At 39.7% G+C, this 17590-nt stretch overlaps 1 protein-coding gene across 6 annotated transcripts in view; it reads right to left on the reverse strand.

Moving 5' to 3' along the window:
• ATP2A2 (ATPase sarcoplasmic/endoplasmic reticulum Ca2+ transporting 2) overlaps positions 1 to 17590 on the reverse strand; it is a 59021-nt gene extending 41431 nt beyond the window's left edge. For 5 of the 6 annotated variants that reach the window (XM_081539997.1, XM_081539994.1, XM_081539995.1 and 2 more), the window contains exons 1-5: positions 16914 to 17590; positions 16192 to 16209; positions 16025 to 16107; positions 8229 to 8333; positions 3840 to 3978 (exon numbers count right to left, since the gene is read on the reverse strand). In XM_081539997.1, the coding sequence (XP_081396123.1) occupies positions 3840 to 3978; positions 8229 to 8333; positions 16025 to 16107; positions 16192 to 16209; positions 16914 to 17031 (463 nt within the window). In that variant the 5' untranslated portion in view covers positions 17032 to 17590. The remainder of the gene's footprint in view (positions 1 to 3839; positions 3979 to 8228; positions 8334 to 16024; positions 16108 to 16191; positions 16210 to 16913) is intronic. The other variant, XM_081539993.1, reaches the window with a different exon arrangement.

Here is a 17590-nt window from a genome sequence, read left to right on the forward strand (position 1 = left end):
ACCGTGAACAATACCTGATGCCACAGAACCGTACACTTATAAATGGTTAAAATGGTAAACTTTGTAATAGGTATATTTTACCACAATATAAACAAAATAAGAAAGGGACTACTCCTATGTCACACACACACTGTGGATAAGTCATCTGTCCTTCCTAAACTATCAAATGCAACATATAAAATGCTACATTATAGGGAATGGAATCTCACAGTGGTGAAAGTCAGGTAGACACAGGTTATAACCAAAGCTTTGCTACCGTGAGATCTGTGCATTGAGAAAATCAATAAATTATATAAAATTTGCTTAACTACCCAAAAAAGGCCAGGTAAGCTTGGTGGTAGTGAAAACGTAATAAGTCCTGTATGACTAGAGCACAGTGAGTAGCATGAGACAAAATCACAGAAGTAAGTGGGAGCTATACAGTGCACGGTCATTTAGGGTTAAAGAAAAAAAATTGTATTTCTGATGCGAGAGGAGCCACTGAAAGGTTGTAACAAGTGAACTAACATAACCTTCAGGGAACTCTAGCTTCTGCATACAGAACAAACGGCAAGAAGACAATAAAGGAAGCCAGAGCCTAGTTAGGACACAACACGATGATGATGTCAGTCTAGTTAAGGCTATGGTTTTTCCAGTGGTCATTTATGGATGTGAGAGTTGGGACTGTGAAGAAAGCTGAGCGGCAAAGGATTGATGCTTCTGAACTGTGCTGTTGGAGAAGACTCTTGAGAGTCCCTTGGACTGCAACGAGATCCAACCAGTCCATCCTAAAGGAGATAGTCCTGGGTGTTCATTGGAAGGACTGATGTTGAAGCTGAAACTCCAATACTTGGCCACCTGATGCGAAGAACTGACTCATCTGAAAAGACGCTGATGCTGGGAAAGATTGAGGACAGGAGAAGGGGACGACAGAGGATTAGATGGTTGGATGGCATCACCAACTCAATGGACATGGGTTTGGGTAGACTCTAACAGTTGGTGATGGACAGGGAGGCCTGGCGTGCTGCGGTTCATGGGGTCGCGAAGAGTCGGACATGACTGAGCAACTGAACTGATGATGTCAGTGTGGGGTGACGGTGTGACTGGTGTGGTGACTGAGGAAAAAATAGTAAATTTGGGTGTTTTGGAGACAGAATCAACTGGTCTTGGAGACAGAATAAGAGAGGAAAGAATAAAAACAATTCCCAAGTTTCTCTCAGTTAACTCAGTGGTTAGAGTGACTTACTCAGATGGGAAAGATCGGTGAGACCCAAAATTCAGAGAAAAACAAATCAAAACAGACAGAATAGACATAAGTCTATAAGGACACGGGGAGAGGGGAGGAGAGGGTTAGATGTATGGAAAGAGTAACAAGGAGACTGACATTACCATATGTAAAATAGACAGCCAATGGGAATTTGCTGTATGGCTCAGGAAACTCAAACAGGGGCTCTGTATCAACCTAGAGGGGTGGGATGGGGAGGGAGACGGGAGGGAGGTTCAAAAGGGAGGGGATATATGTATACTCATGGCTGATTCATGTTGAGGTTTGACAGAAAGGAACAAAATTCTGTAAAGCAATTATCCTTCAATAAAAAATAATTTTAAAAACTTCTATTGAAGAGAAGCTGGTCTTAGTTTATTTCTTCAAAAGGGAAGATGATGCCTTGAGGATTGTGGTGTATCTGATGCTGTAAACCACTGCCATCTACTGATGCAAACCAAGGATAAACGCTTTGGGGGTAATTTCTCCAAGTTTTCAAATATATTGAATACACTGAAATAGTCTATATAGGATAAAAACTCTTATAATATCTTAGCTTGAGAGGCTGAAAGTGTATTCCCAGACAAAGCTGGAGAACTGGAAAATATACAAAGTCAAACAGAATCTTGTGCAATACTTAGGTGATCTTTAAGTACACCTACCACATGACATAATTGTGGAAAGACAAACTATCTTCCTCCAGTGTTTCCTTCCTCAGTTACTAGGCACCATCACCATCTAGTCACCTAAACTAGATATCCTGTCAGTATCTTTGATTGTACACCCTACTCCCATTCACCCCCAAGTCTACCCAGTTATCAAAACCTGTTGCTTAGCACCTAAATCTGAGGATCACTTTTCAAACTATATATGACCGTAATTCCATGCACAAGAGAGATTCTGAATTAATATTTTGGGTTGAGACCTGGTAAAAACTTTTAGTGTCCCCAGATAATTCTCATGTGCACCTCTGCTTAAAAACTGCTACTCAAACTCAAAATCCTTCCCTCATTATTCTTAATGCTACAGCCCTTGTTATCACTTGCTCTCATTAACTCCTGCCTATCTCCAGCCTTCCCACGGTGACCTGTTTCCTACATCACCACCAGAACTCCCCCTCTAACTTGTGTTTTTGCTGTAAAATCCATGGTGACAAATGGTTAAATCTAAGTTCTATAGATTAGATTAACAGTACTCTTTCAGTTTTTTTATTTTGGTAATTAACTGAAATCATTAAAAGTAATGCTCTCAATTTTATAAAATAAATACTAAGTATTTAGGAGCAAAGAGGCATCATTTCTCAATTTACTCTCGAATAATTCAGCAAAAATGTGTGAATGTATATAGACTGAAAGATGATAATGCAAGTTATGGTGATAACAAACATTTTGAGAATCTGGGTAAAAGCTAAATGGGAACTCTTAGTAGTCTTGCAACTTTTAAGTCTGAAATTATGTCAAGACTAAGGTTAAAAAAATCCACCGGCCAAAATATTTCATTCAGAGTTGTACTTCTGTAAACATTTAATAACCTAGCAAGTATTAGGTTATTTTACACAAACTTTGCTGTCCTAAGTAATCAACGTGTAGGTGGACAAACAACACTATTCTTTTTCTGGAAGACCTATGACAAGGTAATGGGTTTCTGTTGTTAGCCACATCAAGCAGCATGCAGGACCTTAGTTCCCCAACCCCTGTATTGAGAGTGCGGAGTCCTAACCACTGGAAGTCCTGGTAATTTACTTTCAAAGGTCAGAACTGTAGAGCACAAGCCAAGAGATGCAGCGCTCTGAATTCTCCCTAGAGAGAGTAAGACAATAGAGACAAGCACACTTTCCCCACAAGTCAATGTGAAAGTGTTACTACGAGATCATTCACAAAAGAAAACAAGTATGCTGAGCTCAGAAGGGTGTGAAAAACCACAATGATTTGAAGAACCCAATGTAATGATTCCCCTGCAAAAAGATTAGCTGTTCTGACTGGCTCCAGGGGCATTCTGGGCTGTCTGAAAACTTGGCACTGACCTACAGCAAGGAGGACCTCTGAGATCTGTGAAGAGCTCTGGCATGGCAAAGGATTCACTCTTTAAAAGCCCAAACCCGGATCTCTGGCTAACATCCCTGGCTCAGTGTTATGTCAAAATATTTTTAAGTAGAGCTTTTAAAGTCATGAAATTACCCTTAACCATCAATTTGGTTTGATAGTTGCAAGTCTGACTTACTATTTGTGCCAAGAACCAAAACAGGAAAAACCATGTACTCATTAACTAGTATTCTAACAAACTGCTCACTACAACTGTCAAATCAAGATTAAGTTCATCCCACTAGCACTAGATTTCTAAAACATACTGAAAGTAATAAGCACAGTAATTCAAAACACCTTTTTTTAAAAACAGAAAAATCTTCTCAACATGAAGGGAGGTCCCAAAACACTTTGAAATTTTACAAAGAAACCTAATTTGTTTGGATAGCACTAAAAATCTGTTAATATAATTGATACACATGAGCCTAACTTCTAAAACCTCTAAGTATGAACCTTGAGGAAAGGATTGCATTCAAATATACAACCTAAAATAAAAAATGACCAACTCAACTCACCAGCAATTTCTACAATATCACCAGGAACTATGTCTTTAGCTTTAATCCGCTGTACACTCTTCCTATCTTGTCGATACACTTTGCCCATTTCAGGCTCGTATTCCTTAAGGGCTTCGATTGCATTTTCAGCATTTCTTTCCTATAAAAAAAGAAAACAAAAGAAATTAGTAAACACAGCCTGCCACTGCTAAATGTCTCTAGCCCTAGGAATCAAATTTTAGAGTTCTAACCTAAATGTAAATTAAAAAAAAAAACCCACAAGAGATGCACATTAATAACATTTATAGTAAATGATTCACATCTTAAGATAATAAACACTAGGCTATTTTGATTTTGTATTAAAAATGAAAAACTAAGCACCCTAAGAGTAAGCATAAAATCATTGGAGAAAAGCAATTATCAGAACCTGCTGTCCCTAAGCACACCATGCAACATGGCCCTCACCTTTAACCTCACACACTCACACCATTAAATCAATCTTGTCTCCCATGAAAGCTGATGGTCTGAGTCTGGACTGCCCAGGCTCATCCCAGGCTTTTCCACTCAAAAGCTATGTTGACTGTGGATAAGTGACATGACAGACAAGGTTTACTGCTCACAAAACCAGGACACTAACAGTATCCACCCACTCTCAACGGGTGTGAGAATTTACAAGCTATCTGTAAAACGCTTAGGTTGTGCTTTGGCACACAGTATATGCTTTGAGTGATGAATTAAGAAAACCAAGTTTTATGTCTCCTCACAAATTCTAAATCTCTCTCCAGTGGCAGACACCAATAAACGGCTGGAAGCACTGCCAGTCACAAACCATATTCACCATAATATTATATATGAACATGTCAAGACTTAGTCACACACAATTTTTCTTCCCTAATTTCAAGATGAAAGATGTACGATTAAAATGAGTCATGTTGAAAAAAATGCTAAGGGAAAGTTCCTTTAAGGGGAGGCGGAAGTTTATATGCCAAATTTGGCTTTATTCTCTTAGAAAATAAGCAATTAGAAGGAGCAAGTCTACAAAGCAAGTGTCTGAGTAAGGTTACTCAATTCAATGGGCAAAGGAAAAAATTCTTTCATTTCTTCCACATTTTTGCTCTCTAATCTAAACATTTTCAATTTAACCTTTACTTAGATAAAATTTACACTCAATACCATGTAATCTCATATTTCTCCTTGTGGTAAAAATTAAGCTCCCAAACCTGCTTAAAAGAGAATTCAAATGACAGAAAACTAAGCTATTGGCGTGAGTGTCTCACTTTTTACATATGCATCCCTGAAAAAGTATAGGAAATCTTAAATTTGGGAAGTTCATGACAAAAATAATTTAAATCCCTATCAGATCTACTTAAGGCTACGTTCAAACATTACTGATATTGTAATAAATTCTGAGCATTGCTGCTATTCAATTAGTCAAATTTGAAACCACTTTTTCGTCAGGATTTTCCCCCCTGAATGTATGAATTATGGCAGTTTTACTTTTTTCTCCTTCCTCAAGGTCATGTCAGGTCAAGTTTAACTGGACTGATCAAGGCTAAGATGTTCAGGAGCACTATATTTTGCTTCTATTAAAAATCAGCAAAGGCACATTTAAATTAGAAGCATAAACTTAAAAAATAAACTATTTCAGACCTCCAGGATGAAGATGCCAATTAAAATCACTTAAAGAGCCTCCCCTGCCGCCCACCAATCCAAACTATCAAAAGGAATATTTATATAGCACAGAGGGTGGAAAAGGGAAGCAAATGACCATGGATTCAGATTACATCAAAAAACAAGTCAGCTTGGGGAAAGACAAATATACCTAACTTACTACAAACAAAAACTTAGAAGACCGTCTGAGGTCTCCTTTGTTCTAAAAGTTTTAACTCCTGCCTACTCCACTCAAACCCAAATAGGTCTAAATGTCATTCCTCAAACACACTCTGTACTTCTCTGCTCATGCCATTCCCTTTCTGGAATATTCTCCCCAGCCTCCACCCAGAAAACTCCATTTCTCTATAGTTCCCCCAATCGCTTGTCAGCTGTCCTTGATGACACTAATCAGAAATACATGCCCGACCCCTGTCAAATACTACCCTTACACTATAACTCCCCTTACTCTTAGAAAGCAAGAACCCTATAGTACTGGCACATACTCTTCTGTATATTATGTAAATAGGATTAAGATGTAACAATGTTACTCTTTTAAGTTAAACATACGTAGTTCAGTTCAGTCGCTCAGTCTGACTCTTTGTGACCCCATGAATCGCAGCACGCCAGGCCTCCCTGTCCATCACCAACTCCCGGAGTTTACCCAAACTCATGTCCATTGAGTCGGTGATGCCATCCAGCCATCTCATCCTCTGCCATCCCCTTCTCCTCTTGCCCCCAATCCTTCCCAGTATCAGGGTCTTTTCCAGTGAGTCAACTCTTCGCATGAGGTGGCCAAAGTATTGGAATTTCAGCTTCAACATCAATCCTTCCAATGAACACCCAGGACTGATCTCCTTTAGGATGGACTGGTTGGATCTCGTTGCAGTCCAAGGGACTCTCAAGAGTCTTCTCCAACACCACAGTTCAAAAGCATCAGTTCTTCGGTGCTCAGCTTTCTTCACCGTCCAACTCTCACATCCATACATGACCACTGGAAAAACCATAGCCTTGACTAGACGGACCTCTGTCGGCAAAGTAATGTCTCTGCTTTTTAATATGCTGTCTAGGTTGGTCATAACTTTCCTTTCAAGGAGTAAGCGTCTTTTAATTTCATGGCTGCAGTCACCATCTGCAGTGATTTTGGAGCCCCAAAAAATGAAGTCTGACACTGTTTCCACTGTTTCCCCATCTATTTCCCATGAAATAATGGGACCAGATGCCATGATCTTAAGTTTTCTGAATGTTGAGCTTTAAGCCAACTTTTTCACTCTCCTCTTTCACTTTCATCAAGGGGCTTTTTAGTTCCTCTTCACTTTCCGCCAAGTCCTGTAAAAACTGCTGTAAGATTTTATTTTACTTCTATCCAGTATGGCCCTGGATATAAATCTCAGATACTCTTATGTATGTACTACCTGTATGGCCTTTGATAAGTCAATCCTTCTGAAATTCAGTGTCACATCTGTCAAACAGTATTTGTCTTATAAAATCACTCTTGTAGCTCAACTGGTAAAAAATCCACCTGCAAGGCAGGAGACCCCAGTTTGATTCCTGGGTCGGGAAGATCCGCTGGAAAAGGGACAGAGTACCCACTACATTATTCTTGGGCTTCCCTGGTGGCTCAGCTGGTAAAGAACTGCCTGCAATGCGGGAGACCTGGGTTCGATCCCTGCGTTGGGAAGATCTCCTGGAGAAGGGAATGGCTACCCACTCCAGTATTCTGGTCTGGAGAATTCCATGACTGTATAAGGTCTCAAAGAGTGGAACACAACTGATCAACTTTCACACCTATTATGTAAATGGTGTACATTTAAAAACACATACTACTAACTTAAGGACAGTCTAATGCTGTGTATTGTTTCTCTTGCCTAAATAATGCACAGAAGTATCATATCTACTTAACTACAAGCAATTTTTTAAAAAATCAAGAGGATTTCTTCTAAGGAGGCGTCTTTCTAAATGAGCTCATTACCCAAAGGCCTTCATGTTTACTGATAAGTTTACAATTTCAACAGGACTAAGTATGTGTAGAAGATGTTTGCACTTTTAAGAATGCAGATGCACTCTATTTTAGTCCTCAAAGAGGTGACTATATCCGTCAAAAATCTAAAAGATTAATATTCAAAAGATGACTGTGAAATATTAGTCTGAGTCTGTTAAACTATATAAAAAACAAAAATCAAACAGACCCACAGTTCTAGAAAAGTTAAAATTCTCAAACTAGCTATTTGCAGGAGACAAATCATGCAGACGTAGGGCAAAAGTGTGATCCCATGATGTTTCTGTAGGAAAATTATCTTCCATTCTGGGAATAAGGCCTGGGTACTGGACAATTAAGGGAAAACAGGCAGGAATATGCTCTGAAAGTGAAATTATTTAGGATTCAAATAACTTTTATAGCTAAATCCACACACACACAAATCCAAAGATAATAAAAATGACAATGGATTTATGAAGTCTTTCATAGGAAGCAACTACAAAATATAAACAAAGACAGTGGTTCTCAAAATTTTCTGGTTTTCCTTAAGTAGCTTCTTTAACCACTGTTCTTGATTCCATGCTACCATGGAGCATTTTAACAGCAGAGTATATATGCATGAGGTCTAAAATTTTGCCATTAATTAAATGGATAAAAAACACAGGCAGTTCCACAGCTATTTTTAGTCAACACACCAGAAAAAAACAGATAACTGTTTAACTAACAGTTCAAATCTCTTACGTTAATTAACAAAATTTAGCACTGCAGGAATTATTGCTTACCTGCCATACACCCACAATTGCATTGGCTACTAATATAAGTAAAATTACAAAGGGTTCTACAAAAGCTGTAATTGTTTCTTCACCTTCTTCAAACCAAGCCAAAACCTAAAAGAGAAATGACATTTATTAGAACCTAAAAGAGAAATGTCATTTATTAGAAATGACATTTATTATTAAATGTCATTAGAATGACATTTATTTATTTATGTGTTCTTACCACAAAAGTGGCTGGCACTAAAGGAATTATTATGATACATAAAATTTTTTCTTATCATCCTTAGAAACAAAAGGTAGCAAAATGTAATGACATAAATGACAAGCTTATATATTGTTCTAACTCTTAACACTCAAAACTATAAACTTAACAATATCCTTAAGAAGTAATCTATTTTTCATGTAGTAATTGGTTTAAAATCCAAAACAAATACTTTGGAGAATTAAATCCCATCCATTTCCTATGTATGTTTTTCAGAAGAAATAAAATAAATACCTAAATTTAAAAGGCAATCATCAAACTTTGTTACTTTGGTTAATACTCATATGAGATAATACCTACGTGGCACAAATTCATAGTAAAAGTAATTTAACCACTGACTTTAATATTAGCGTATATAAACTGCTAATGTCCCACATATTTTCAGTGGTGTTACTGAAGGTCATCACTGCAAGGTTGTTCTGAGATCAGTAATGTATTCTAAAGGTTAACCTCCATATGACATCTAGTATAGCAACACAGCATTTCAGAGATGATCTAAGCCCAAAAATGTCATAACTGGCCACAGAACACTGTCCCAAGAAAAATGAGCAAAGAATTAACCTCTAGCTCACCCAACCATAACTCTCAGATTTAAAAGTTAAAAGACAGCCACACTGTACTTCATAATTGAGCATCTGTAATAAGAGAGAATCCAATACAATGATAAATAAAAAGTAAAAGAGGCATCTAAATGGTTAAATTTTTAACAACAATTTTTTGTAGAAAACTGCTAATCCAAAAGGAGTTAAACACATCTCATGATTCAATCTGGGAGGTATGATTTGCCTTTGCCTTTTAACACTACTTAAAATGTTTGCATATTCCACAATGAAATCTTTTCTTTAAAAGATCTATTCAGTAAACAAGGAAGGCACTCTTTTTGATATACTGAATATTGTCAGATATGATTTATGGCAATAATGCAGCCAGTGACTAAGTTTGTACCTACTGAACACCATAAGATGAGCTTTGACAGAAACAGCAAACAAGCAGAAAGATGATTAAGGCAAGATCCAACATGAACTTTGCAAGTTAAAAGAGGGCAACAATGAATTAACAACAAGTATCAATTTGTTAGACAGGTATTCTCACCACCCTAGCACCAACAAAAGAAACAGCAATTTGAGCAGGAAAAAAATCCAGGAAACACAAGGACAAGGTCCTGAAAGATGCCAGTCACAACTGACAGCTAATGAACCAGGGCAGGCAAAAACACCAGAATGAATAGAAATTGTTGCTGCAAGCTTTCGACAGGGCATTCCTGGTGTTAAGGCCAGGCCTAATGCCAGAATGAAAACTTCTCTAGGAAGTTATAAATTTTGATAGATGCAAGATCACAGCTGCTTTGATACTAGCCTTTCAAACATTTGCCAAGGAGAGCATATCAGAAATAAGAAACTTAATTAGCTCTTGGGGGAGAAAAATGGCTCAACTTGAAGAGTAGCAAGGACCTTTCCAAAAGGTCAGTGAGGCATTAGCAACTGTAAGATAAGCTTCACACCTTGTTAAAGTGAGTATGAATTTCCCTCTTGGCAGCTAGGCCTAAGGAACAAACTTAAAGCAATATTCCATATCCACTGGAGCAAAGGAAAAGACTCAGGCAAGCAAGCAGCTTCTACTTTTCAAGAAATGTGTGGTTTCTTTGCACAAGTGGTATTCATCAGTAATGCAACAACCCTCATCTGTATTATGCAGTAGCCTTTTCTTCCACTATGTGACTTTAAATGTTTATGCATAAGAAATTCCGTTATTTGAAGGTTCTGTCCAATGTGTGATTATTGCCTGATAAACAAGTAGTGGGCAAATCTCTTAAATGTGGAAGGACAGTGCTGGACCTATTTAAGTTGACAACTACCAATTTGCTCAACACTTCAAAAAAATATTCTGAAACCCACAACCCAAAGAAATAAGTGCTATAACTAAAAATAAAGGTGAAACATATTTCATTCACTCCTAAGAATCAATACAGTCAATCATGTTCAAACCACACTGTGTAGTCCTTCATGGTTTTGTTTAATTGAAACGAAAATCTCTCTTGTGTAAATGGGAAGATGCTGCTGAGAAATGAAAGACTTCATGAGTTTGGGACGGAGGTAGTGAAAAGGCGAGGGAAACTGGATGACACGTTATTATGTCTTTTTAGCATTATAGTACAGTCAGTTCATAATTACGGTTTACCAGAAGTTACACAAAATATACAGAGGCAGGGAGGGGAAATGTTTCTAAAAAATCTCTATTGAGAACAGGTTGAATATAAAGGATTATCTGTTTGTATTTCCTTTTGTTCACTGTTCTATCTGCAGGGTCCTAGAAGAGTCTCCAGCATGTAGGCAATGCTCACCATATATTTATTGCATATAGATGCATAAATAAACAAATCTCATACAACATCTAAGGTCCAAGTCCCTACTTAGCAGTATATGAACTAAACACAGAGCAAGAAGGTAACTAACTCATCAACAGTATCAAAAGGAATTGGAAAGACTGCTGTAGAATCATTTTAGGCAGTGTTTCTTCTTTCCCTGATTTTCACTATTAATACAGTAAAAGTACTTCTGGGGCTTACATTATCCAGATCCAACAAGATCAAAAGTTTCAAACTTGTCAATCCTACTCAAAGTAACCCCTTGCTAGGTTACTTGATTTAGTTCCCTGACCAGGAATCAAACCAGGCCCTAGCAGTGAGAGCACTGGTTGTGTTGTGTGTGCTTAGTCTCTCAGCTGTGTCCGACTCTTTGCGACTCCATGGACTGTAGCCTGTCAGACTCCTCTGTCCATGGAATTCTCCAGGCAAGAATACTGCAGTGGGTTGCCATTCCCTTCTCTAGGAAATTTTCCTAACCCAGGGTTTGAATCCAGATCTCCTGCATTGCAGGCAGATTCTTTACTGTCTGAGCCATGAGGAAAGCCCCAAAGTGCTGGACTGCCAGGGAAATTCCCTAGCAAGGTTAACTTTAGATAGGATAGTGTACCTTATCTTTGTTATCTATAAGACTGATCTCAACAATAACTTATGATGGTAGAGCCAAAAATGTCAGAGAGCAGGATTTAATTAAGCAAAATTTAATCCAAGGTAAAAAGACACGTTCTGGTATAAACTAGGTCATGGTACTGTGTGACTCAATTATCTACATGTCAGAGTAATATGCAGAACTCTTAACAAGACTGTAAAAAGAAAATGAGAGATAAGCACATTCTTGGGACTGAGGATCCTAAAACATGTACCAGGTCTGCATTCTTCCTTGTCTCCTTAGAAATCTGCAACGCATTTGAGCACTCAAATACTTGTTAGATGAAGGAAAAATCTGTATCAAAAATTTTAGAAAGAAAAATTAGAAATTGAACACTTCATAAGAAAGTATCACCGATAAGTGTTCCAACAACTATCTAGGGAGATAAAAATCCAGCCATTATAAGAATAGTACGGGGATTTCCCCGGTGGCTCAGTGGTGAAGAATCGGCCTGCCAATGCAGGAGATGCAGGTTTGAATCCTGATCGGGTTAGATTCCACACGCTACAGAGCAACTAAGTCTGTGCTCTAGAGCCTGGGAGCTGCAAGAGAAATCACTGCAATGAGAAGCCCTTGCACTGCAACTAGAGAGCAACCCCGGCTCACCGCAACTAGAGAAAACTCCCCACCCCCCAGTCCCTGAAGAGCAACGACGATACACTCAAAATAAATAATTTTTTAAAAAAAGAATGGTATGAATTAGACCATATACTCTTTCAATCCAGATACAAAGTTCATGTGAAAACACTCAATATTTTCAGATTTGAGAACACAATCTTTTTTAAAATAAAACAAAAACCCCATAGACATTCACCTTTCAAACCATCTTTTAAAGACAGACTCTAAATAAATTACTTAAACCAATCAGTAAACTGCCCATTTTATCCTTCAAAATAATTAAAACACAGGAAAAATTTAAAATCACTACATTATCAAATACTTCTTGAATACATTTTATTGAGAAAAGCAAAGTAAATGAATTTCATGTATTTTGAAAATGCTACCAACACAAACTCATCCAGGTATTTCTTTTAACAAAAGCACTAACCTAGGCTCTAAAAGGAATTAATAGTTCTTTCAAAGGTTTCAGTAGGAAAAGACAAACTATTCAAATATAAACCAAATGTTGAGAAGTGTCTTGGTCTAAGAAAGCTTAATTAGCATTTTAGGGTCAATCTAAGTAGCTGAGATGGGAAAATAGGGGTGAAAGATGGAAAAAATTATGCAAATTGTGTTACCACAGAGGACATGACTCAGACAGATGAGACAAATAGTCTTCATGTTCACCTCCCTCAGGTAACCATCACCTTAAACGTCTCTCCTGACTTCCCAATTTGAAAACTGCACTCTTTCCACATGGTCCCCTATTCCACCACCACCCTCCTCACCCATTTTTTATCCACAGCGCTATCTGCAATCCAACAGATTATTAAATATTTTACTTTTTTATCTGTCTCCATTAGAATGTCAGCTCCACGTAAGATACTGTATTTCCTTCCAAGCTGTATCCCCAGTGTTCGTGCTATGTACCTAAGTCGCTCAATTCCTAACAAAGCAGTGAAGAGAGAAAAGAACAGGCAGTCCAATTAAGCAATCATGATGTGTTATATGAAGGGCAAAGTTGGTGAACAAGGGGGATGGAAAGAAAAAGTGAAAGGAAAGGAAGGTACTGAATATCAAGGACTTTCTAATGTTACTTCATATGCAACAGAGACACACACACAGCTCACTTCTTCCAACCCAAGGGACAAGTTAATTAAACTTTATCTCTACAGGTCACAAGTGTAAAACATTAATGCTGTTCCCTACTTTCTGCATCAGCAAAATATTAACTTTGGTTAACAGTTTACAACTTAATTTGATATTTGAAATATGTCACTAAAGCCTAGTATTTCTTAACTTGAGTAGAACCTGATAATGCATCATGTATTGATTATAAACCTCCTTGCTTCTCCAAAAGAAAGTGTACTTTTTATTGTTTTGCCTGATAAACAGGAATCAACAAAATCAGATTCTTCACCGTCTGAGCCACCAGGGTAGCTCATAGGAATCAACTGATTATCACAAAAGATTCAGTGCTCTTTTCACAGATAAAGAAATGTGGAATGAAAAGGTCAAGTACAATGTAGCAATAGTTCCAATCCCCATGAAGAAAATCAACAGGTTTATATCCGCAATGTCTTCTTCAAACAAATAAAAGCAAATTAAAGTTACAGTACTTCCTAAACAATAAACGTTTAAACTTTCCTGTTTCTTTAGTCGCTAAGTCATGTCTGACTCTGCAACCGCATGGACTGTAGCCCACCAGGTTCCTCTGTCCATAGGATTTTCCAGGCAAGAATACCAGAGTGGGATGCCATTTCCTTCATTTCCTTCCTCAGGGGATCTTCCCATTCCAGGGATTGAACCTGGGTCTCCTGCTTGGCAGGTGGATTCTTTATCACTGAGCCAACTGGGAAGCCCAAACTTTTTCTGTTTAGCAGCCCATAAAATAAAAACATTAACACAGTTCATTTCCTAAGCAATAACTCCATGTAGTTACCGAGAAGGTAACTCAAAACTTCAACTGAGAAATACAGACCTATGAAGCTATAAAAAAATCAACATTCTACCTTATAACAAAATTAAAGCATGTATTTAAAAACCCATTTGAGGGAATTTCCTGGTGGTCCAGCAGTTAGGATTCGGCACTTTCACTACCATAGCTGGATCAGGGAAGTAACATTCCCCCAAGACTTGAGGTACAGCCAAAAAAACAAAGTAAAAACTACATCATAATGCAAACTATTAGTATAAAGTCACTCAAAACTGGCCACTCGAGATTCTACACAACCCAAACAGTCAACAGCCTGTCTACTGGAAATAATGCCACTGATGTTCCAACTCTGCCTTAAATCACACACACAAAATATCTCAATAAAAATTTAATTTAATCTTTGGCTTGTATACAGCACCTGATTAACTTCTAAGAGGTCCCCAATGACCTTACTGAAGCCCAGTATCAAAACTGCAAAACTTGAGACCATTTTAAAATTATGCAGCCAGCTTAAACATAAGCATTATACTAGCTCAAACACATTAGCTGTTTTGTCCCGTAACAATATATTGAAACTAATTAAACAGCACTACTTCTTTGAATTGGTAAAGCAGTAGCCACTAACTGAGAATTTTTTAACCAACCAAGAAAAAACAGATACATATAAGATATAGAGTGATTAACTCAGGATGCTGCATGAGTTGCTATGATACTCTCTTAATTTTCTTCAATGAAAACCATAGAAGACATTTGTGAGGAATTAATTATTAATGGCTACACATCACTTGGCTAACATGGCATGATATATTTCAGTTTCACGGCAGAATTTGAGTCAGAAATTTCAAAAAGCTCACCTCTTGCCAATTTTTTCCCTTCACCTAAAGTAAACAAATGCTCACTGCTTCATGTATTTAGTTCTCAAAGTAGCCCTCTGTGGTAAGGTTGTCAATAAAGACTGAGGTAGATCACTGAGGCTTGCATGAGTTTTTTGCAAACACACAAAAAAGAAACCTTGAAGTTGCGTCAAGTTTGCAAAGCCTGAATAAAGTTATTGCATTTCTCATCCTGTTTTTTATAAGAATAAAATACTGTACTTTATAAAGAACAAAAGGCATCTCTTGCTAGGATTAAGAACATCTGTGTCCTATTCATGACCATTTTTAGGAAAACTTGGAGGTCCACTGCTCATGAGAAAAAACATGCAATAAAACATTTATGCTGAACAGGAAAAAAAACTAAAATTCTAGAATTATCCTTTTCAGTGCCCATCACCTTTCTTCCGCTGTTCTTTGCATTTCACCAGTTTCTTAGCAACCACACAGGACTCAAGTGGGTAAGCACATACAGAACATGAAAAAACAATGTGTTTTTTCTCTTTTAAGATCTAGAACCAATTGTACTAAACCTTGTTCTCTCAACCTAGGAGCCACTCAAGACGGGGGTCCAATTTAGATAAATATACTACCCTAAAGGTCAGTGACCAAATTTGGTCAACAGTGGTGCCATCACTGCCGTCATCATTCTTGTCACTGTCAGAAACAACTGTCACCTTGCCATTACCAGGAAGGGAGAGCAACTGGAATATTCCTTTTGTAAGTTCTATTTACAGACTACAAAGAGCCCAACATCATCTTACTATGATCTTACACAATGGAAGAACCCCAAACAGAAAAAGCCTTCCAATAAGGAACTTTTTGATATTAAAAACTGATAAACCACAAGAACTTATGAAGACCCTACCCGCCACATTTGGCAACAATTTCTAAGTGCACCGCAAATGTCAGGCATTCGTTTCTTTTTTGTACAGGAATGGCGTGTTCTATTTATAATTTTCAAATACCTAGGGTATTTAAAAAAAAAACACCAAAAACATGAAAACACAGCTTAAATCTCCAAATAAAATGTTCTCACTCAATAGACAGCTGTTCCCTGCTTTTTCATCTAAGGTATAGTCTCAACTTTGGGGAGAGAAAAGAAATTTCTTTATACTTACAAAAGATATACATGCTGCCAACAATAAAATTCTAACTAGTAAGTCTTCAAACTGCTCAATCACAAGTTCCAGCAAGGTTTTTCCTGTTAGAAAGAAACATATTTGTTGTAAGTGTCATCTTAAGATCAGCATACAGAAAGGGGAGAAAAAACATGTTGATTACTTACCTTCTTCAGCCGGTAACTCTGTAGAAATTCATCAGGCAACGTGTCAAGAGAAGGAAAAGAAAAAAAAAGAAATTTAGCCCTCTGTCTTTCCAAAAAGAACTACTAAATTATCACCGTCTTTGAAAGATGCACCTAGATATATGAACATTCAACCGTATTTAATAGAAACCATACCAAAATGCTACCCCAAGAAAAAATGCAGTACTTGTTGTACTGATCTACTCCGAAACGTGAAATCTCATCAATACCTAAGCAGGGTTTCTGAAACAAGGAGTCATTTCAGCCCTGTCATCACTTCTGCCAGGTGTGTAACTTTGGGTAGTAGAACGGTCAGAGGCATTCTCAACTACAGCGACGCCTCAAAAACCGGCTAGGGACGAGAAAATGTCTCGCAGGGCTCAACCCAGATGCAGGAGGCTCATCCCTCCCTCCGCCGGGGCCAGCTGCTGCTGGTGAAAAGCCGCCGAGCTAGCCGCGTGCGGTGGAAGGTCAAGGGCTGGAGCCACGCGGATGTCGAGATGAGGCGCAGACCCGACCCCGGCACCCCACGCCTGCAACCTCTCTCCCGCGGGGCCGGCGCGCGGGCTCAACCCGTCGCCCGCAGCCCTCGGCGGGCGCGGAGCCGAGACCCACGAGGTGGAGCCCGGTCAGCCATCTTTCCTGGCTCTCGGGCCCGCGCCGAGCCGCGCGGGGCCCCTGCAGCCCCGGCGCCGGGCACCTACCGTTGGAGCCCCATCTCTCCTTGAGCTTCTTGACCTGCTCCAGGCTCAGGCCGGTGCTCTCGTTGACGCCGAAGTGGCCCAGCACTTCCTCCACCGTCTTTGTGTGCGCGTTCTCCATGGCTGCGGGGGCCCGGCCGGCCTCGCCTCCAGTCCCCGCGGCCTCTTCGCCTACGCCTCGCACTCGGGCCGCGGGCTCGTGCCACCCCGGGCGCCCAGGCGCGGACTGGTCTCTCCCCCTCCTCCGGCCGCTTCCGCCTCGTCGGGCGCTGAATCACCCCGCGCCCCCTCCCCCAGACAACCGCCCCTCTCGCTGTCCGGCCCTCGCCGGTGCCCGCCCCGGGCACAGCTGGACGGTGGGCGGGGGGGGGGTCCTGACCCTCCCTCCCCTCGTCAGATGGGAGGGCCTCCTTCACCCTCAACCGCCCGCCGGGAGTGCAGGCCGCGGCCCCGGAGCCCCCTCCCCGTTCTCCTGTGGTGATTCTCAGCCCCGCCCGGTCCAGAAGAGGGGGTGATCAGCCGACCCTTGAGAGCGGAACGGAGCGAAGGAGGCGAGCCGGCGGGATGGTGCGAGGAGCGCTCGCCTAGTCCCCTCAGCTCTGCACCCCCGACAGTAGCTGAGGAAACTGCGGCGGAGGAGAAGGAGGTGGCGTCGGGGACGGCTCCGCCGCGGCTGCTCT

This window comes from Giraffa tippelskirchi, chromosome 11 (genome assembly GCF_054371585.1).
Source record: "Giraffa tippelskirchi isolate mGirTip1 chromosome 11, T2T-mGirTip1v1.2.pri, whole genome shotgun sequence".
Taxonomy (NCBI): Eukaryota; Metazoa; Chordata; class Mammalia; order Artiodactyla; family Giraffidae; genus Giraffa; species Giraffa tippelskirchi.